At 39.9% G+C, this 23,524-nt stretch overlaps 1 protein-coding gene across 2 annotated transcripts; it reads left to right on the forward strand.

Moving 5' to 3' along the window:
- Positions 1–318: 318 nt before the first annotated feature.
- LOC112515125 (auxin transport protein BIG) lies at positions 319–22,634 on the forward strand. 2 transcript variants are annotated; one of them, XM_025121792.1, is made up of 14 exons: positions 319–697; positions 827–936; positions 3,185–3,335; positions 3,424–9,506; positions 10,210–10,827; positions 10,984–11,164; positions 11,785–12,019; positions 12,095–16,642; positions 16,725–16,947; positions 17,775–18,179; positions 18,304–18,447; positions 18,565–19,590; positions 20,799–21,302; positions 21,624–22,634. In XM_025121792.1, exons 1-14 carry the CDS (start codon positions 457–459, stop codon positions 22,437–22,439), a joined length of 15,285 nt encoding a protein of 5,094 aa, XP_024977560.1. In that variant the 5' UTR covers positions 319–456; the 3' UTR covers positions 22,440–22,634. The 2 variants fall into 2 exon arrangements, with proteins under 2 accessions (XP_024977560.1, XP_024977561.1); XM_025121793.1 differs by lacking the exons at positions 319–697; positions 827–936 and having other exon boundaries at positions 3,223–3,335; positions 3,431–9,506.
- Positions 22,635–23,524: the final 890 nt, after the last annotated feature.

Below are 23,524 nucleotides of genomic sequence, written 5' to 3' on the forward strand. Positions count from 1 at the left end.
AAATGAGATGTTTATCTGCAGTTAGTTACATAAATTCAAAAATAAAACTTTAATATATTGTACTTACGTATAATTTATTTGTATTATAAAATTTTAAATAATATACATTAATAAACAATATTTTATACATAAAAATGATTTTTAAAAGTTTTTACTATACAAATAATATTTATATCAATTTTGACGGAATTTTAAAATCCAAACTTGGAGTTGAAGCAAATAACTATTTCGTATTCCTTTTGGCTTTTTATCTTTCTATCAAGTCCCACCGCCTCTCTCACACTAATAAGTAATAAACCTCTCCACTAAACTCTCTTTTTGATTAGAAAATTTTATCGAAACGAAGTCTCGCGAGAGCTTTCTGCTCTCTCGATCACGTAAAGCATCTTGTATAATTGCTCCGATCGATCAATCACAACACATTCATCATCGGTTCTTCGGTTGTTTTATCAGGAAATGGCGGAAGAAATCGCCAAACTCGTCGGAGTTCTCTTCGACGACAAGGCATCATCTTCATCGAATGATATTAGACTTCGGTCTGAAAAATTAGGGCTCGAGAAGCTTTATTTGATCCTCAAACAAGGCGTTGAAACGAACAGTGATGGAAAATTAGGGCTACAAAGCTGGGACCATGCTCAGATTCAAGCGGTTATGTCCTTGGCATACGCGATTGTCTCTTCAACTCGATCCATTTCTGGTATTTCTTTTAACTATGAGTTTAGGGTGGATATGTTTTGATTCCGATTTGAGTGTCAATTTCTGGTTTGTGTGGTTCTGCAAGTGATTTTTTTATATACGTATATTTTTCTTCCTTTTGATTTGACAGTCGAGCAAGTAGAACCGATCATTGTTGCTGTGATGGAGCAGTCGTTGGAGTTTGCCGTTTGTTGTTTGGAGAAGTCAGTTGCCAACAGTGATGATATAAGTTTCATTCAGGTTGGTAGTTTTGTTTTGTGGTTCGGTATGCTAGTTCCAGTGAGTTTAGCTATTAAGAGATGCACGATCGGAATATAATTATAATTTATATGGTTTTATTTCATTTTTGATTAATAAGGAACGCATAACACTGCGAAACTAAGTAAACTATTACCAATTAAGAATTTAAATTATATACTTCTAATCAGGAGCATGTAGAATTTATTTCTGATTCCAAGACATACACCCACACACACACACACACGCACACACCCTATATATCATTGACAAATGAAAACTGCAAATATTTTGAGAACAAGGGACCAATTTGTTAGTGTATATTCATTGTTGAATATACTCATTGACATACAATACATTCATATATAGTATCTACTCACTGATGAATATACTCATTGACAATATACATATTTTGATGAAATTTACAGAGTGCATATTCATGAACGAATACACACTATAAAATCAGTTCCTTGGTTCTTAAATTATTTGCGGTTCTCACATGAGCCCTCACCTATATATATATATATATATATATATATATATATATATATATAGATTATATGCAAGTGTTATGAAGTCAGGAAGATATTCTATTATTCTTACTAGGCACATATTTACCACCTCTTTACTTGGTTATTGATGAGATCACAATGTACACACGGGAGGAGGTATTATGCATATGCTATATGGAGAAGGTAGTGTGTTATAATAGGTGAATTGGTTCATATCTTTGGAAATATTTTCATTCAGAGAAGCTACTGCCAGTGAGTGTGTCACCCATCAACTAAATCCATGTTTACTTGCATAGCCGTCACTAAGCTGCCACTTGCAGCATGTCCAGCTTGTAAACCTCCATCATACACGTAATATCATATCTAGCAGAAGAACTACATGCCTACCACTCCTTTTCAAATCGTGTAATAGTTCTATGCACTTTGTACACAAATAATTTATCTGGAAATGGCATGCATGACTTGAAACAGTGATTTTTCTGAAATTACTATACCTCATGTGGGCCTATTTCTTGGAGAGAATTGAGCAGTATCCATATCAATGGAAGATCTGCAGGCAGGATGTTTTTTTTTGTCATGGCTAGGATAGGGTAGTAGCAGTCACAGTGCCTAYATGTAAGCCGACTTTCTTGCACTTAACTTTGGATCTAGAGGCATGTGTTATGTACTTGCAAGCGTCTTTTGGTGATGAATTTTGATAATTGGAAGATCGGACCATCAAATTTATTGTTAGGATTTATAATTAAAATCTTGAATATGTTGCATTGGAAAAGATTCTTCTAAATAAAGTAACCTGAATCCCCATCTCCAGGAAAGATGGAAAGAAATAACTGATTATGAACGCATATAAGCACCGTGCACAAAATTGGCAGATCAGACCAATTATACTCCTGCTGAGTCATCCGAAAAGACTTCCACACCATTTTTTTTTGTTAAAGATGCAATGTATCATTTTTACAATTAATAGCTTTTGTATCCTAATTGGCGATATTGGAAAGTTGAATCAGGTTGTTGATCCCCGCCAACCCATAAAATATGTATATGCATATTAAGGCTTTAAAATTTGAGTTACAATCGGGAGAGGAGGCTGTCGTTTAATGAATGGGACATTGGGGGCAGTTCTTTGTGCTTCTATATGGAGTTAAAACACTGAATAAGCAAAAAAGAATGCTGTCTGGAAGCTGTATAGTGATTGGTGAACCATGGAAATTGCATGATATTTAACTGAAAATAGTTAAGTAGAAGGTCCAAATGCTTTCGTTCCAATATTGGTGACCATTCTTGAATTTTGAGCAGATAAAAATGTGATATTGGTTTACAGTTGAGTTAGGTTAGCGATTCTTAAAAAACTTGTAATTTATTCCATAATGAACACTGGGAGCTCCTCTTATTGAATAAACAGTGTGGTAAAAATTGTTCATTAAGCAGTAAGCACTTGATGGAACTGTGAAATGAATGGGCCTAGTGATCATTCCATCGAACACGTGGTGTGCCCACATAGAGGCTGATAAAAGTCTTAAACAAACATGCTATTAGTACCATTATAGTGATTAAATCCTAAATTATATATACATGTGTTAAAAAAGTGACAGTGCTGTTAGAATTCCATCCCTCTCTCCCCCAGCCTGTTATATGACAGGATTGATGGTATATGTCAATGCATTGCCCCAGAGTGGGGAGCAATTATGTGTGTATGCATTGATATCATTATTATTTATTTCGTCCAAAACATGTTGCAGTTATTGGAGATCGCACTAGTTGATGGAACAATTAAAGAGGCCGATGTGTCACATTCTTCTTCTATGAATCTGCTTATAGACTCATTGAATTCAATCCCGTTGAGAAATGAGAGTGTTGAATTGCAAGACCATATTGAATGTATTGTTCAAGGTACTCATTTCTTTTGTCCTTGCATATTGTTTGTTTCATGAAGTAGTTGCAAGGTCTCCTAAAACTGTGTTCTTTTTGTCATGGAAAGGGAATAGTTGTTCAAAGGAAAAGAAGCCCGTGGATCGTCTTCTTATGACATTAGTTTCCGATTGGACACAACATGAAAATATGAACTCATGGACAATTGGAAGGAGTTCTCATGATTTCAATAAATTGGTTCCACTGTTACAGCACTGGGCAGTTGTTCACCTAGGATGCATACAGCGCCTTGTTTCACATTGCATGGGACTGGTTGAGAATTTTGATAGGTGTGATGAGAAGATGGACAACATCAATTTACGGAAGAGATTGTCATTTTGTGCAAGAATTTTCAAATTACTTGCAAGTGTTACCAAAGATGCTCCATATGTTGAGTATGATGCTAAACTGTTGGGATCTTTTGCATCATTTACCAATGCGCTCCCTAGTTTGTTTAGAAGTGGATATGAATTTGCCACAAGCAATGTGTCTGTTGAGTTCAATATTGAAAGTCTTGTGTTGTTGCTGTTGGAGGCGTTTCTTCACCTAGTTCATACCATTTTCTGCAACAGCAACGTGTTCCAGAACATCTTGGTAGGTGTAATAGTTTCTGTATTTGAAAATCTGGATGTTGATGTGTGGAGGTATGACAAGTCTATGACAAACATAAAGCTGCCAGTGGCTTACTTCCCTCGAATTGTTCTTTACATTCTGAAGTTAGTTGAGGATATAAAGAAGCAACAGTATCAGGCTCTGGAATTGAAGGGTTTACACGCTGGAAATAGTGGCAGTTCTGCTGACTCTCAGGCCGATCCCTTTTTATGTGGTGTGGGTTCTGAAAGGATCTCTTTGGTAAAGAAGTACAGTGTCGAGGAGTTGCTGAAAGTGATATTCCCAACATCAAGGCAATGGGTGGACAAGTTAATGCACCTTGCTTTCTTTCTCCATTCTGAGGGAGTGAAGATGTTACCAAAACTGGATAGATCCTATTCCAGCTGTACAAAGGCCTCTTCTACCTTGGAACCTGAAAGCACAGTTTGCCATGAGGATGAAGCGCTGTTTGGTGACCTTTTTTCCGAGGGTGGGCGCTCAGTAGGATCAACGGATGGATATGATCAGTCGGTTATTGCTGCTAGTTCTGTTACCAATATGTCCAATATGCCTCTCCATGCTGCCACAGAATTGTTTATCTTTTTGAAGACAAGTGCCTTTTCACCTGAATGGCATTCTTCAATATATGAGGATGCATGCAAAAAGCTCACTTCATATCATATCGATATCATTCTTTCTGTTCTCAGTTGTCAAGGGTGTCATGCTGGAGATAGGGCTTCTGATGCTGGTGTATCTTTGTCTGAGCATAGGAAGTTCATGCATACTCATGAGGTTTGCTATGAGGTGTTGCACAACTTAATCTCGTTCCATGCTTTATCTGAATCACTCGAAGAGTACCTTGTCTGCAAAATATTGATCGTAGATAATGGTTCTTTTGTATACAACCATCAGACCCTTGCCTTATTAGCTCATACGCTTATATGCCGGGTTGGTATGTCTGGTAATCAATTGAGGACAAAAGTCCAGAAGGTATTTGTGGAATTTGTTTTTGAGAAGGTAAAATCAGTCTGCACACGTTGCCCTAGTCTCAAAGAACTTATCGAGACTCTTCCCTCAGTGTTGCATGTTGAGATTCTTTTGATGTCATTTCATTTATCGTCTGAAGCAGAAAAGGCAGTACAAGCGAACTTCATAGTTTCATCCATTAGAACAATTGAGCCTCTCTGTGATGGTTTTAACAGCACCCAATTGTCATGCTGGGCATTGCTAGTATCGCGGTTGGTATTGATTCTTCGGCACATGATATTTTATCCCAATGTTTGTCCTCCAACGTTACTTTCAGAGTTGAAGTCCAAGTTAAGGGAAGCTCCACTTGCTAGGTCAGTTCCGGCTGGTAATGCAAGTAACCGTATGTTCTGGGCATCAACTTTCGTAGAGAATGTGATGCGTATTTTTACCATAGAAGGGGAAGTCAGCAGCAATTTTTTGAATCAGTTGATTGATGTCACATCCTTCACGGCTTCAGCATGCAGAGAAGATCTTGCGGTTGAATGCTTAGGTCTGAATTGGGCTGAAGTATGTTCTTCTTTTTCTTGGATTCTAGGGTTTTGGAGAGGCAAAGGTGCATCGACCATGGAGGACTTGGTTCTTGAAAGATACATTTTTATGCTTTGTTGGGATATCCCTCCCATGCACACTACCTTGGATTTGCTTCCTTCATGTAGTGACCTTCAGACGCTTGACATCACTAGTATAGAACATCTTTTGTACTTTGGTCATTCAATCTTGGGCAGTTGTGGAGTTGCCAAGAGTGCTAATTTTTCAAAATTAGTGTTCTCTGTGCTAGAACAGTTGCAATCAATGCCCATATCAGAGGAAACCGAAGAACTAGGCTTGGACTTTCTGAGGAGTGGATCATGGTTAGCTCTGGTACTGTCCTTACTTGGAGCTGGAAATCAGAGATATTGCATTAGTAATGAAATTGCTTCAGCCGGTCTAGTCTTGCTGGAGCACACATCTAGAGATGCTGAATTTCTTACACTTGCTGAAAAGCTGATCGGCAGTTCACTTCAGTCAGTCACAGTTGCAGTGTTGTTGAAAGCGTTGTCGGTAATATTACTGAGGTACAGAAATGTTTACCAGAAAACCTTACTTTCTACTTTTGGTGATGGCCAGAGCTCTGCCAATAGGTTTTCACCTATATTGCTTCTCAAACACACGGGATTTGAGAAGTCCCTTCAGGATGTGCTTTTTGAGAAGTGCGCTTTCAGCCCTTGTCAACTGGAGTCTATTTGTGAACTTTTGCCGAAGTTGGGTATTGCTGTTGATAAGATGGCACCAGGAATCTGGAATAAGGTTAATTTTGAACTTAGAATGCACGGATTCCCGTGTAACAATCAAGTTTCTAGTGGGTTTCTGCTTTCTTGCATTCTCAGCATTAAAGGAATCGTATGTGTTCTAGATGGACTTCTCAAGATGATAAATGCGAATGAAATGACCTCCATTGAAGCTGAAGTACGCCATGAGATTCTGGAGTTGATTTTGTCAATTAAAACTGATAGGGTGTTTAGCAGCCTCCATGCTCAATGTGATGCAATTTACGAAAACCTGAGTTATGGCTTGGAAGAGTTTGATTACAGAAGTTTCTTTACAATGAAGAACATGTACGAGTTTTTGAAAGATATTAATGCTAGAGAAGTTGTCGATAGCTGTGTTAATGAATGTGTAGTGTCCAAGGCTATTGATATTATAGACAGCATTGTGAAGGATTCTTCAAGGGCATCTGTGTTACAAAAATTCATGTCTGATGGTGATGGTTCTGAACGGATGGAAAATGCATGTAGTTCTCAGCATGGGGATCTTTTGGTCTTCGTTGATGCATTGGAAAATTGCAACTCTGAATCGGCTAATGTGAAGGTTCTTAGTTTCTTTGTTGATCTTTTATCTGGAGATGCATGTCCTAATCTCAAACTGAAGCTGCAAAAGAAATTCCTCAACATGAATTTGCTTCACCTTTCCAAATGGCTGGAAAAGAGGTTATTAGGGTCCACAAATGAACCCTCAGGTGATCCCATTTGTGTAAATGGAAGCTCATCATCCCTAAGAGAATCAACCACGAAATTCATCGTGTCTCTTTTGTCTCCTCCCGAATCACAATCTGAAGAACTACATTATCATATATACGAGGCTCTGCTAGAATCCCTTGATAGCGCCTTTACGCTGTATGATGTCAATACGGCAAAATCCTATTTGAATTTTGTTGTTCAACTTTCAAGTGGAGAGGCCTCGATGAAACCACTTTTGCAGCGGACGGTGATGCTTATGAAGAAACTGGCGTGTGATGAGCGTCTGCTTCAAGGCCTGAAATTTCTTCTAGGTTTTCTTGGATCCATGGTAAGTGATTTTGGGTCTAATAAGAACACTGCTGCGAAGTTAGTTGAGAAGTCTTCACGTAGGAGTGGTTCTGGGATAGGACAGGTGGCCTCAAGGTCTTTGGGTTCAAGGAAACACCATGATGCATTGGTTCTTTCTTCTAATCAAGAAGGTGGAACCACATCTCTTGATTGTGATGCAACTTCAGCTGACGAAGATGAGGATGATGGAACATCGGACGGAGAAGTGGGTAGCATGGATAAGGACGAGTTTGATGATAGTAACAGTGAAAGGGCCCTTGCTTCTAAAGTTTGTACATTTACATCCAGTGGCAGCAATTTTATGGAACAGCACTGGTATTTCTGTTACACATGTGATCTGACTGTGTCCAAAGGCTGTTGTTCTGTGTGTGCAAAAGTTTGTCATCGTGGACATCGTGTTGTCTACTCCCGATCAAGTCGGTTCTTTTGTGACTGTGGAGCAGGGGGTGTACGAGGTAGCAGTTGCCAGTGTCTGAAGCCTAGGAAATTTACTGGAGGTAACAGCGCACCCACGCGCAGTGCTGGTAATCTTCATTCATTTCTACCATTCACAGAGGAAGGGGATCAGCTGCCTGACAGTGAGTCGGATGTTGACGAGGATGGTTCGTTGGATATGGATAACTCCGTCAGATTATCTTTTCCAAGGGAAATACAAGAGGCAATGCCATCATTGGTAAAAGGACTTGATGTTGAAGATCGTGTGCTTGAACTTTGCTCCTCGTTGTTGCCATCAATAACTAGCCGACGAGACTCAAACCTGTTGAAGGATAAGAATATTTCGATAGGTGAAGACAAAGTGCTTAGTTTTAGTGCTGATCTTCTACAGTTGAAGAAGGCGTATAAAAGTGGTTCACTGGATCTAAAGATAAAGGCAGATTATTCAAATGCGAAGGAACTTAAATCCCATTTAGCTAGTGGTTCCCTTGTCAAATCATTGCTTAGTGTCAGTACTAGAGGCCGACTTGCTGTTGGAGAGGGTGATAAAGTAGCTATATTTGATGTCGGCCAGCTGATTGGACAGGCAACTATTGCACCTATTACTGCAGACAAGGCTAATGTGAAGCCTCTGTCAAAGAATGTTGTACGATTTGAGATTGTACATCTTGCTTTTAACCCATTAGTTGAGAATTATCTTGCTGTGGCAGGCTATGAAGACTGCCAGGTACTTACTGTAAGTCATCGTGGGGAGGTCACAGATCGTCTTGCAATTGAACTTGCACTTCAAGGTGCCTATATAAGGCGTGTAGAATGGGTTCCTGGGTCTCAAGTGCAGCTTATGGTAGTCACAAACAAATTTGTCAAGATATATGATCTCTCTCAGGACAATATCAGTCCTATGCACTACATTACCTTGCATGACGACACTATCATGGATGCAACACTTGCTGTGGTTTCCCAAGCAAGAGTTTTTCTTATCGTCCTTTCTGAACTTGGTTGCTTATTCAGGCTAGAATTGTCGAATGAAGGAAATGCTGGTGCAAAAACATTAAAAGAAACAGTGGAAACTCCCGGCAGGGAAACACATGCAAAGGGTTCCTCTTTGTACTTCTCATCAACTTACAAGTTGTTATTCGCATCATATCAAGATGGAACAACCTTAGTTGGCAGGCTCGATCACGGTGCATCATCTCTATCTGAGATATCTGCTGTTTATGAGGATGAACAAGATGGCAAGCATCGTCCGGCGGGGTTGCATCGTTTCAAGGAGTTACTTGTTGGCAGTGGCTTATTTGTTTGCTTCTCAAGTGTGAAATCCAATGCGGCCCTGGCTGTTTCGATTGGAGAGCATGAAGTTCTTGCACAGAACATGCGGAATGGAGTGTATTCAACCTCAGTGTTAGTGGGTATAACAGCATATAAGCCTTTATCCAAAGATAAAATTCACTGTCTCGTTTTGCATGATGATGGCAGTCTCCAGATATATACACATGTTCCTGTTGGGGTTGAAGCTGGTGCAAATGTGATTCCAGATAAGGTTAAGAAGTTAGGATCTGACATACTCAATAGCAAAGCTTATGCTAGTTTGAAGCCGGAGTTTCCACTTGATTTCTTTGAGAAAACTGTATGCATAACATCCGATGTGAAGTTAAGTGGTGATGCCATCAGGAATGGGGATTCTGAAGGTGCAAAACAGAGCTTGGCATCAGAAGATGGATTTCTTGAGAGTCCTACGCCTGCAGGGTTTAAGGTATTGTTGGTTCCTATGCTGCTTGTGTTTTTGAATGATTGTATGAATTCATAGTTGAGTGTTGCCTTCCTTACCGTTTACACACACATACATATATAAATATATGGATATGCATACATATAGGGACATAGGCGGAGGATCGTGTGGGACATATACGTAATTATATCTACATATGCGTGTGTGTACATAGATATATGAAACGCATACGACCACTCATTTTCTTCAATGTTGAATTATTTAGCAGGGAGATGGGACATCAACTGAACCTTTTGACATAATGCTAGCTGAGGAGTTGGAGTTCTGGTGTATTATACTTGCACCTGGTTTAGAAATCTGGAAATATATATGGACCAACCTAGAATTTTAATAGTGCAAATAAACGACAGAACAGAGGTTTGGGTAGACAGTTGTTCATTCATGCATGTGCATAGTGTGGAAGTTGGTGTATGTTTTCTAGGATATTAGTACAGTGTTTGTTTGGTCGACAGATTTTATGCCTGACATGTAGAAATGAATTAGATAACTAATGTAGCCTCCACTTAGCAATGCAGTAAGTAATTATAAGAGAAAACAAAGTAGTCTCTAGCAGATGGGAAAAAATTCCATCCTTTGAAACCTAATTCTTTTACCACCAATATCTTTTTCCCAGATAAAAATTCTTACTACCTTGGGTTGATATTGATGCTGCATTTTGTTTTCTCAGGTGACTGTTTCCAATTTGAATCCTGACATAGTCATGGTTGGGTTTCGTGTCCATGTGGGGAATACATCAGCAAATCATATACCATCTGATATTACCATTCTTCAGAGAGTTATAAAACTAGATGAGGGCATGAGGTCTTGGTATGACATCCCATTTACTGTTGCAGAATCACTCCTGGCTGATGAAGAAATTACAATATCTATAGGACCAACCTTTAATAGATCAACTTTACCCAGAATAGACACCCTGGAAATTTATGGTCGAGCGAAGGATGAATTTGGTTGGAAGGAGAAGATGGATGCTGTACTGGATATGGAGGCTCGTGTGCTTGGGAGCAGCTCCTGGGTTGCAGGATCTGGGAAGAAACGTCGTACTTGTCAAGCAGCACCTATTGAGGAGCAGGTGGTTGCAGATGGACTCAACCTTCTGTCAAAGTTATACACGCTTTGTGAGCCACAAGGATGTTTAAATGTGGATGAAGTAAAAGCAGAGATCAGCAAGTTGAAGTGCAAGCAGTTGTTGGAAACGATATTCGAAAGTGACCGGGAACCTTTGTTGCAGGCTGGTGCATGTCGTGTTCTTCAGGCTGTGTTCCCTAAAAAAGAAATATATTATCAAGTATATACCAACATACTTTGCTTTTATGAATGCTGTCTATCTTTTCTTCCTTCCCCTCCCTTCTCCCCCCTACCTCTCACTGCTATGATTTCTTGTGGACTTCAATATATGTGTTGTGATGTTTGGTCTTTAGCTAATTACAACATCTATGCCTAGGTTAAGGACACCATGCGCCTTCTGGGGGTGGTGAAATCAACTTCCACACTGTTGTCGAGGCTGGGAATTGGAGGAAGTACATCAGGGTGGATCATTGAAGAGTTTACAGCTCAGATGCATGCAGTTTCAAAGATTGCACTCCATCGTCGTTCTAACTTGGCTACATTTCTTGAAACACATGGTATTGTTTGAGCTTGATGCTAATTTTTGAATTGTTTCTGAAGATGATGCATGAATTACTCCTTGAGGTCAAGTATTTAGTTGCATCTGGCTTTATGTGCTATTCTTGTTATAAGTCACTCCCCTTTACTGCCATTTGTGCATATGAAATCTTATGTTGGCTATGGGGATGTCTATTTTCATAAGACAGAAGCTATGCTTTTTTTAATCACAATTATGTACCGATGGAATGTTCTATTCTTATCTTGCAAGTAGCTTGCAGAGGGTCTTCTTAGTAGAGTTCCAGCGTCTTGAGAATTTGTCATATAGTAATGAAATTAACAGCATTTGAGACACTGTTCAGGCTACCTATTACCCGTTAAGAGTATAAAAACAACTACTCTAGTTTTACATGTCATAGCAGGGTTTCATTTATTATCAACTTCTTCGGTTATGTAGGTGATTGTTGCTATCATTGGCATCTATTGTATTATGTTAGTGCAGTTTCTTACTCTCTCGGTTTATACGTTACTGTTTATGATCTTTTTGTGGGATGCACTTGTCTCCTTCGTCTTCCTATTCATGTTTAGAACACTTGGTGAGTTTTTTTTTCACTTTGCATTGCATCTTCTACTTTTGTAGGTTCGGAGGTGGTTGATGGGCTTATGCAGGTTCTGTGGGGAATTTTGGACATAGAGCAGCCTGAAACACAGACAATGAACAACATTGTTATAGCATCCGTGGACCTCATTTACTCTTATGCCGAGTGTTTGGTTTCACATGAAAAAGATGCAGGGGGTGATACTGTTGCGCCTGCTGTTTCTCTTTTTAAGAAACTTTTGTTCTCTCAAAATGAGGCTGTTCAGACTTCTAGCAGGTGATTGTTTATCTTGTAACCATCAAATTTTTTACATTGTATGTTGAATACTTCTTTTAACGTGCTCCTCTGCAGCTTGGCCATATCTTCAAGGTTACTTCAGGTTCCATTTCCGAAGCAAACTATGTTAGGTACAGATGACGCAGTGGACAGTGCAAGCGCCGCTTCTGCACGCGCTGATGTTGCTAGTTCAACTGGTGGAAATGCTCGGATTATGGTTGAGGAAGACTCCATCACTTCATCTGTTCAATACTGTTGCGATGGCTGCTCCACAGTTCCTATACTCAGGAGGAGATGGCACTGCACCGTCTGCCCTGATTTTGATTTATGTGAAGCCTGCTATGAAATGCTTGATGCAGACCGGCTTCCTCCGCCTCATTCACGAGAGCATCTGATGTCTGCCATTCCAATTGAAGTTGAAACATATGGTGGAGAAGGCAATGAGATGCAGTTCTCAACTGATGATCTAAATGATCCATGTTTGCTCCCAGTTGCTTCTGATGTTGGCATGCCGACCTCTGCTCCTGCAATCCATGTCTTGGATACTATTGAATCTGGAGAGTTCCCATCTTCAGTCACCGATCCTGTTACAATTTCTGCATCAAAAAGGGCTATAAATTCTTCAATTCTTTCGGAGTTCCTTAAACTTCTAAAAGGATGGATGGAGACTACATCTGGTGTTCGGGCTATCCCAGTTATGCAGCTCTTCTACAGGTTATCTTCTGCAGTAGGTGGACCTTTTGTTGACAGCTCAAGGCCTGAAAGTTTAGATCTGGAGAAGTTGATAAAATGGTTTTTAGATGAAATTTCAGTTAACAAACCATTTGCAGCGAAATCCCGTTCTTCTTTTGGGGAGGTCACTATCCTGGTCTTTATGTTCTTTACGTTGATGCTGCGAAACTGGCATCAACCTGGTGGTGATGGTTCAATAGCAAAAACAGGTGGATCAACGGATTCACATGACAAAAGCATTATCCAGATTTCTTCTTCTGCTCCTGTTACTTCCTCCTCCGCAGTGGATGACCAAGAGAAAAATAGTTTTCATTCCCAACTGCTTCGAGCTTGTGGAGCTCTTCGGCAACAAGATTTTGTTAATTACCTTATGGATATTTTACAACAACTGATGCATGTTTTTAAGTCGCCATCTGTTGGTTTTGGTTCTTCGCACGGTGCTAACTCTGGTTCAGGATGCGGGGCTCTGTTAACTGTCCGCAGAGAGATACCAGCGGGAAACTTATCTCCATTCTTCTCTGACTCGTATGCAAAGTCTCATCGCTCAGACATGTTTGCGGACTACCACAGATTATTGTTAGAGAACACTTTTAGACTAGTCTACAGCTTGGTTCGCCCGGAAAAGCACGACAAGGCCATTGAAAAAGAGAAGTTCTTCAAAATTCCATCTGGGAAGGATCTGAAGCTTGATGGGTATCAGGATGTTCTTTGCAGTTATATCAATAACGTTAATACAACTTTCGTAAGAAGGTATGCTAGGAGGCTTTTCTTGCACCTGTGCGGTAGCAAAACACACTATTATAGCATTAGAGATTCCTGGCAGTTTTCAAGTGAAGTTAAGAAGCTGTACAAACACATAAAGAAGTCAGGTGGATTTCAAAGTACACTCTCCTATGAGAGGAGTGTCAAGATAGTGAAATGCTTGTCTACCATGGCTGAAGTAGCTTCTTCACGTCCCAGAAACTGGCAGAAATATTGTTTGAGGCATGGTGATGTTTTGCGTTTTCTTGTAAATGGTGTGTTCTATTTCCCAGAAGAATGCGTCTCTCAGGCTCTTAAACTCCTTAATTTGTCCTTCTACAATGGGAAGGATATTAGCCTGTCGTTGCAGAAAATTGATGGAGGTGACACTGTTACTGGAACTAGTTCGAGCAAATCAGGGCCACAATCCTTTGATTCAAAGAAGAAAAAGAAAGGTGAGGATGGGGTGGAATCTGGTTTGGATAAGTCATACATGGATATGGAGCCAATGGTGGATATTTTTGCTGACAAAGGGTATGATATCTTGAGGCAGTTTATTGATTGTTTTTTACTCGAGTGGAACTCCAGCTCTGTCCGAGTGGAAGCCAAATGTGTACTATATGGAGCCTGGCATCATGGAAAGCAATCATTCAAGGAAACAATGTTGATGATTCTTTTGGAGAAAGTGAAGTACTTACCTATGTATGGTCAGAATATTATGGAGTATACAGAGCTTGTCACTTGTTTGTTAGGGAGGATACCTGATAACGGTACAAAGCAACAGAGCAATGAAATTGTAGACCGATGCTTAACTTCTGATGTAATCAAGTGCATCTTTGATACACTTCACTTGCAAAATGAGCTCTTGGCAAACCATCCCAACTCACGTATATACAACACTTTGAGTGGATTGGTGGAGTTCGATGGTTACTATTTGGAGAGCGAGCCTTGTGTTGCCTGCAGCTGCCCTGAGCTTCCTTACAGTAGAATGAAGTTAGAAAGTCTGAAGTCAGAAACAAAATTCACCGACAACCGCATAATAGTGAAGTGCACAGGGAGCTACACCATTCAAAGTGTGACCATGAATGTTCATGATGCTCGCAAATCTAAGTCGGTGAAGGTCTTGAACTTGTATTACAACAATAGACCTGTAGCTGACTTGGCGGAGCTGAAAAACAATTGGGCCTTGTGGAAGCGTGCAAAGATATGTCATCTTGCTTTCAATCAGACTGAGCTGAAAGTGGATTTCCCTATTCCCATCACTGCATGTAACTTCATGATCGAACTTGATTCCTTTTACGAGAATCTTCAGGCTCTATCTCTTGAACCATTGCAATGCCCGCGCTGCAGTCGTCCTGTCACTGATAGACATGGAATCTGTGGTAATTGTCATGAGAATGCTTATCAATGCAGGCAATGCCGCAACATCAATTATGAAAACCTGGATTCATTTCTATGTAATGAGTGCGGTTATAGCAAGTATGGCCGTTTTGAATTCAATTTCATGGCAAAACCGAGTTTCACGTTTGACGACATGGAGAATGATGATGATATGAAGAAGGGGTTGGCTGCTATTGAATCTGAATCTGAGAATGCTCATAGGAGATATCAGCAGCTTTTGGGCTTTAAAAAACCTCTACTGAAGATTGTATCAAGCATTGGTGAGAATGATATGGACTCTCAACAGAAGGATTCTGTTCAGCAAATGATGGTATCTTTGCCTGGCCCTTCATGTAAGATTAACCGTAAGATTGCACTTCTTGGTGTTCTCTATGGTGAAAAATGCAAAGCCGCTTTTGATTCAGTCAGCAAAAGTGTTCAGACCCTTCAAGGGCTTCGAAGGGTTTTAATGAGTTACTTGCATCAAAAACATTCTGATGGCACTGTTGCCTCTTCCAGACTAATTGTTTCCAGGTCACCAAACAGCTGTTATGGTTGTGCCACCGTGTTTGTTACACAGTGTCTTGAGATGCTACAGGTGTTATCAAAACACCCAAGTTCTAAGAGGCAACTGGTGGCTGCTGGAATTCTATCAGAGTTATTTGAGAATAATATCCATCAAGGTCCCAAAACAGCTCGTGTCCAAGCCAGGGCAGCACTTTGTGCCTTCTCTGAAGGTGACAGGAATGCAGTTACTGAGTTGAATGCTCTTATTTTGAAGAAGGTAATGTATTGTCTCGAACATCATCGCTCAATGGATATTGCACTTGCAACACGTGAAGAGTTACTTTTGCTTTCCGAGGTGTGCTCTTTGGCTGATGAATTTTGGGAGTCAAGATTACGGGTCGTTTTCCAGCTATTGTTCTCTTCCATTAAATTGGGTGCCAAGCATCCTTCAATATCTGAACATGTTATTCTCCCTTGTTTGAGGATTATATCACAGGCATGCACTCCTCCAAAACCCGATTCATCAGACAAGGAGCAAGGAGGAGGAAAACCTGGCCCAGTGCCACTGCAAAAGGATGAAAATAGACCATCAAGTGTTGTCAGTGGGAGCAAGTCTCTGCCTGATTCATCAGAGAAGAACTGGGACGGTTCTCAGAAGACTTATGATATTCAGTTGTTAAGTTATTCAGAGTGGGAAAGGGGTGCTTCGTATCTTGATTTTGTTAGGCGGCATAAAGTGTCACAGGCAACCAGACCTGGGCAGAGGTCGCGGCCTCAGAGGTATGAGTTCCTCGCTTTAAAGTATTCTCTGAGATGGAAACGAAATGCTTTCAAGACTGGTAAAAGTGAAATAGCATCCTTTGAACTGGGTTCATGGGTTACAGAACTGGTTCTTAGTGCTTGTTCTCAATCTATAAGATCGGAGATGTGCATGTTGATCAGTCTGCTTTGTGCCCAAAGTTCGTCAAGACGGTTTCGGCTACTAAATTTACTCATGTCTTTGTTGCCTGCAACTCTTTCTGCTGGTGAAAATGCTGCTGAGTATTTTGAATTGCTCTTCAAGATGATAGAGTCAGAAGATGCACGTCTTTTCTTGACTGTACGCGGATGTCTGACTACAATATGTAAGTTGATTACGCAAGAGGTAAGTAATGTTGAATCTTTGGAGAGAAGCCTGCGTATTGACATCTCACAGGGATTCATCCTTCACAAGCTTATTGAGCTCCTAGGAAAATTTTTGGATGTTCCCAATATCAGATCCAGGTACTGTTTTGTATATATTCTTTGTTTTCAAGTGAAGCTCAATATCCTCTCCATTTATAACTAAATGTCATTTGGATGCCAGGTTCATGAGAGAAAAGCTGCTCTCTGAAGTCCTTGAGGCCCTCATTGTCATCAGGGGATTGATAGTGCAAAAAACGAAGTTGATAAGTGATTGCAGTCGACTTCTAAAAGATCTCCTGGATAGTCTTTTGCTGGAAAGTGCTGAAAATAAAAAGCATTTCATCCAAGCTTGCATTTGCGGTCTGCAGATTCATGGAGAAGAGAAAAAAGGACGAAATAATTTGGTATGTAGGAAAGACACTTTAAACACCCTCTCTCAACTGATAGTGTTACTCTAGCTACAAAGGCAGATATGAGTTTGCATATGTATGCCAATCTTATTGGAATCAAAATCTATATCTATATTACAAACTATTAATCTTATTGGAATCAAAATCTATATCTATATTACAATCTTATTGGAATCAAAAACAGAACCTAACAAACTATAAAAAGGAAAATACCAAAAAGCCCTTTAGTGGTAATAATCTATCTATCCTCACTTGAGCAAGTTCATTGAGTTTTTGAATGGGCAGTATATATTTCTAGATGATGTCCAAATATATACCAGGTAACTGTAATAACATATAATACAAATAATGCTGAATTGAAGTGACATAAAACTAGATAAGGGATGGATCTAAAATTTTTGCCGTGGAAGAAGTTGAGGTGATGAAATAATGGTGACTTGGCTCATAGGGGATGAAATATAATTATATATTATTCGGTGGTCTAAAGAAGGTAACGTCCTAAAAAGGCAGTGTTTCAGGAAATATGTTTATTGGTTTGATTGGAGAAGAACGTTTTGTTGAAATTTTGTATCATCATCAATGTAAAATTAGTCTTGATAGAATTGAAATAGCTGCATAAAAAGCTATAGAAAAAATATTCCATCTTTATTATTCAAAATGCAATAAATGCTTCGAGACTATATCCATAACCACTCCAACTGTTAATCGGTTAGTTTTCTACTGTCTTCTTAAAATGGCCTGCAAACTTTTTTTTATCATGCCCTTTGCTCTAGCATAAACTTTCATGTTCCTATGTGGTAATGGTTTGATGATTTCTGCAGTTCATTCTGGAGCAACTATGTAACCTGATCTGCCCATCAAAACCTGAAGCTGTTTATCATTTGATACTGAACAAGGCACACACCCAAGAGGAGTTCATCCGGGGTTCAATGACCAGAAATCCTTATTCCAGTGCTGAGATAGGTCCATTGATGCGTGATGTTAAAAACAAAATTTGTAACCAGCTGGATCTCTTGGGTCTTATCGAGGATGATTATGGTATGGAACTGCTAGTAGCTGGGAATATAATCTCCCTTGATTTGAGCATTGCCCAAGTTTATGAGCAAGTTTGGAAAAAATCAAGTAGCCAATCCGCAAATGCTGTTGCTGCCTCTACATTACTTTCTTCCAGCACCGGCACGTCAACAAAAGACTTTCCCCCTATGAACGTAACCTACAGGCTTCAGGTCTCTTTACCCTGTTCCTTACACAATTGAATATGTTATGTGTCGAAGTAGTTGCTGGGTTCTCTAATCAGATGCTTGTTTCGACTGTTACTCGTTTTTTACATTGGTTACTATCATAACGCAGGGGTTGGATGGTGAAGCTACGGAGCCCATGATCAAAGAATTGGATGAGGACAGAGAAGAGTCCCAAGATCCTGAGGTGGAGTTCGCAATAGCGGGGGCGGTTCGGGAGTGTGGGGGGCTGGAAATTCTGTTGGAAATTGTTCAGGTGCGTAGGTTATCTTCTTCATGGCTGCATGTGTAAATAATAATGTGCGAGTCTTCGATGTTCTCCTTATGTTTTTAATGGCGCATGAGAATTTTGTTGAATTGCATTCTTGTGCAGCGTTTGCGAGATGATCTGAAGTCAAACCAGGAGCAACTAGTGGCCGTTCTGAATCTTCTAATGCACTGCTGCAAAATAAGAGAAAACCGGAGGGCCTTGTTGAGGCTTGGAGCTTTAAGCTTACTCCTTGAAATCGCACGACGTGCATTCTCCGTTGATGCCATTGAGCCAGCTGAAGGCATTCTTCTAATTGTGGAGAGTTTGACAATGGAAGCTAATGAAAGTGACAACATTAACATCACACAAAATGCTCTTACTGTCTCCAATGAAGAAACCGGTACTGGGGAGCAGGCAAAGAAAATAGTGCTTATGTTCCTTGAAAGGCTGTCTCACCCACCAGGCCTTAAAAAGTCAAGCAAACAGCAGAGGAACACCGAGATGGTTGCTAGAATTTTGCCTTACTTGACCTATGGTGAACCTGCTGCAATGGAAGCACTCATTCAACACTTCGATCCTCACCTAAAGAATTGGGTCGAATTTGACCAGCTGCAGAAACAGCATCTAGAAAATCCGAAGGACGAGAGTGTCTCTCTGCAGGCATCAAAACAGAGGTTTGCAGTCGAGAACTTTGTTAGGGTTTCAGAGTCGCTGAAAACAAGTTCTTGTGGGGAGAGACTAAAGGATATCATATTAGAAACTGGGATTACTGAAGTTGCAGTTAGACATCTGAGGGAGAGCTTTGGGTTTACCGGAGAGGCTGGATTTAAATCTAGTCCCGAATGGGTTTCGGGCTTAAAACTTCCATCTGTTCCTCTTCTACTTTCCATGCTCAGGGGGTTGTCAATGGGGCACTTGGCAACACAAAAGTGTATCGATGAAGGAGGAATATTATCTTTGCTCCATGCGTTGGAAGGTGTCCCTGGAGAAAATGATATCGGAGCGAGGGCTGAAAACTTGTTGGATACCCTCTCAGATAAGGAGGGAAAAGGTGACGGGTTCCTGGCTGAGAAGGTTCTAGGGTTGCGGCATGCCACAAGGGATGAAATGAGACGCCGTGCTCTAATGAAGAGAAAGGAATTGCTTCAGGTAATTTTCTTTTCCCTTCCTGGCTCTTTGGAAAATGTATTTTCTCTTGCCATACTTTGTTGCTATCGAGATCCATTGTTTTTTACTATTCGTATATGTTTATTTGGTGTTCACAATTGTACATGCCCATTTTTTGCTATTATACCCTAGAATTATTGCTTGGATACATTTCTTACGTAACCGTATTCGGATTTGTTTGTTAGCAGCTTAATGAGCTTAATATGACTCGCAGCTTATTCAGTCAGCTATAAATGACTGTTTGGTAGTGGCTTAATGATATAGAAAGTGGCTTATTCGGTAAGCTTGTTGGGGGGAGCTTTATGCAGAAAGCCGAGTTTTTTCCAAACCTCCCCCTCCCAATTAAAGAACTCGCTCCTTCCATCTATAAAAAGTCCTCCCAAACAAAGACCTTCCCGATATATACAGACAGACTAATCCACACAGACAACATCATCCGTACAGGACTTGATGGAAAACTAATCAAACAGGCCCTATTGACAAAACTGTGGTGCACTACATCCTACGTGCCAAAAAACTAGCATGGGGAATTTCTTTTTGAAGTATATCATATTTATATACGACAAATACCCATGGACACTTCTCACCTTTGGTGAGGTTTGAACTCTTGACCTCCTGGGAGTCTGGGCTCCATCAATAACCCCTGGTATCGCTGGGCCAATGACCCTTTGGTATGTTTTTGTATAATGAACGGGCTTTCTGGTTTTCTTATGGATGTAGTGTACGGATTCTGTAATTAGTGTTTGATATTAGGAGCTTCAAAATCTAAGAATGGAGTAACAAACAGCAATTCTGTTCATGATATTCCTTGAATGCTGTGGAACTGTTGGATTTGAGGGCGGAAACAAATGTAGGCTCAGTGTGTGAATGTAGGACTTATTCTAGTAGTAGGCTAGTTCGTGTATGATTGTACTTTCTCTGTCCCACACTTTTTAATAATTAAATGACAATTTTACCCATAATAACAGAGGGAGTAACGAATTTCTTCTGCCTCGTAATTAAGGCTAGAATTGGAAAGTAAACACACACTTCTAAATTTAGTCGCTTATTTTTGGACTGATGGGAGTATTTACCTGCCTGCCTCTCTGCTTAACGATATTCGTTTTGTGATGTTGGATGCTATGCACCTTAGAGCTGAGAGCTTGTTTTGATTATTTTTTCTTTCATTTCTTTTGTTGTGCGGTGAACAGGGACTTGGGATGCGTCAAGAATTGGCTTCTGATGGTGGGAAACGAATAGTTGTTGCTCAGCCAATCCTTGAAGGTTTGGAAGAGATGGAAGAGGAGGAAGATGGGTTGGCTTGTATGGTATGCCGAGAGGGATATAGTCTTAGACCAATGGACTTACTTGGTGTCTACACGTTCAGTAAGAGGGTGAATCTGGGTGTCGGGACTTCAGGAAGTGCTCGTGGTGATTGCGTTTATACGAYCGTTAGCCATTTCAACATCATACATTTCCAGTGCCACCAGGAGGCCAAGAGAGCAGATGCAGCACTAAAGAATCCGAAGAAGGAATGGGATGGGGCCGCCCTCCGAAACAACGAGACACTTTGCAATAATCTGTATCCGTTAAGAGGCCCTGCTGTTCCTCTTGCTCAATATACGCGTTATGTTGATCAGTACTGGGATTACCTCAACGCCCTTGGACGTGCTGATGGAAGTCGACTTCGGTTGTTGACTTATGATATAGTTCTGGTATGCATGTTTTCCCCTTGTTTTTGTGTTTTTCTCTTCTTCCTCTGTAAAACACACATCAACACGTTAAAATGAGCTACCAGTTCTATGGCTTGCTTGTATTATGAAGACGAAGACGGAGATGGAAAATGAAAACCATAAATATTTTGAGAACACGAGAACCAACTATTTCATGTATTATTCATGATGGAAAATGAGAACCATAAATATTCATTATGAATCATGCATTTCACTTCTTTTGGGTTGTGAAAAACCAGAAGCAAAAAAACAGGAGCGATTTTATTTTGATTTGTTTCTAATGCCATATAATTTATGTTGCAGATGCTTGCACGATTCGCGACGGGTGCGTCATTCAGCACTGACAGCCGAGGTGGCGGAAAAGAGAGCAACTCAAAATTCCTTCCGTTCATGATCCAGATGGCTCGTTATCTTCTCGATCATGATTCTTCTCAACGACACAATGTCGCCAAGTCTGTGGGATCATATCTTGCCTCTTCCTCACCGGAATCCAAATCCCCCACCGCTCCTTCTGTCGGAACAGAGGAAACCGTTCAGTTTATGATGGTCAGTTCCCTTCTTTCCGAATCTTACGAATCTTGGTTGCAACACCGCCGTGCTTTCTTGCAGCGCGGTATATACCATGCATACATGCAGCGGACTCATGGCAGATCAACCCATCACTCATCACCATCACCATCATCTTCACCTTCACCATCGTCATCATTATCATCGCCATCTACTCCCACGAAGTCTGATGGAGCAAAACCAGAGGAACTGCTGACGATAATCCAGCCGATGCTCGTTTACACAGGTTTAATCGAGCAGCTTCAACGATACTTCAAGGTGCAAAAGAAATCCGTTGCCAATGCAGGAGGAGACGAGTCAAAAGAGTCGTCGGGGGAGAACGAAGAGAAGAAGTTGGAAGGTTGGGAGGTGGTGATGAAGGAGAAACTATTGAATGTGAAAGAGATGGTAGGGTTTTCGAAGGAGATGTTATCGTGGTTGGACGACATGACTTCGGCCACCGATTTACAGGAGGCATTTGATGTGATCGGTGTTCTGGCAGACGTGATGTCGAGCCGATCGGGGAATTGCGAGGAGTTTGTGTATGCTGCAATTGATGCTGGAAAAGGCTGAAGTGTATCCATGGCTGTGTTGTTGCCTGTTGGTATGTAAATTTTTCGATGAAATTTTGAGTCCCAGCCTAAAATTGCTCATATTTTAATGTTGTGGGGATGAAATTACTTTCTACTCCAAAATATTCACATGTGATGATGATATTGTTGTGTATTCTTTCACCATCTTGAAATCTATATCCCAAAAGTTGCGTGCATATCTTCCAATTATTCATTAGTTCGACTAATTTCAACCGATAAAAATTAGTGATTTTGCTCTTTCTTTGAAATAATAACATATTAGAGACAGCTTTGAATGAATACCGTAAATAGTTTTGAAACTACCATGGTTTATTCATTATGAATATTATTATTTTTGAAACTATCATGATTTATTCATTATCAATGTTTGGAGTTATTTATGAAATAGTTTGATTTAGAGGTTTTCATAATATTTACGATTCTTATTTAAGTAAAAGGATTAATGGTTAAAAGAACTCGCTCTATCCTAAAGTAACTGCCCAAATATAACTCCCACTGCTGCCTCAAACCAGGGGCGACTTATTTTTATTAGTCAAGGATCTAGTAACTTTTTAATTTTTTTCATTTATAAAACATAATTTTATTTATAAATTAATATATATTATAAAAAATCAAATATAATTTATTAATTTTCACTTTTTTGTATTAAGTTTAATTTGTTATTTTATAAGTTGACAAGTGTTTTTATAAAAAACATTTCAAATAAGCAATTTCAAACATCCCTAAGGTAGTGTTTGGTAAGCAGACTGGACATATGGGATATGACTAATTGTCTGTCCTATGTTTGGTACGACTAAGACAGGACAAGACAAAACTATTAAAATGATCATATTACCCGTAAATATTGTTCAATTTTATTTTATATCATATAATGATTGTAAGATGACAACCAATCAATTAAAATATTATCATTTTAACTTTAGTTCTATGTTGTTCCACCTTTTTTGATGGAACAAGAAATATCAAGATTTGTCCCACTAAAATTAAAAATAGTATCATCTTGTCCTATGTTTTTTTTGTCCATGACACGCCAAACATTAAACTTTTTTTTATCCCTGTCATATC

Source organism: Cynara cardunculus (assembly GCF_001531365.2).
Source record: "Cynara cardunculus var. scolymus isolate 2C chromosome LG 7, CcrdV1, whole genome shotgun sequence".
NCBI classification, from domain to species: Eukaryota; Viridiplantae; Streptophyta; class Magnoliopsida; order Asterales; family Asteraceae; genus Cynara; species Cynara cardunculus.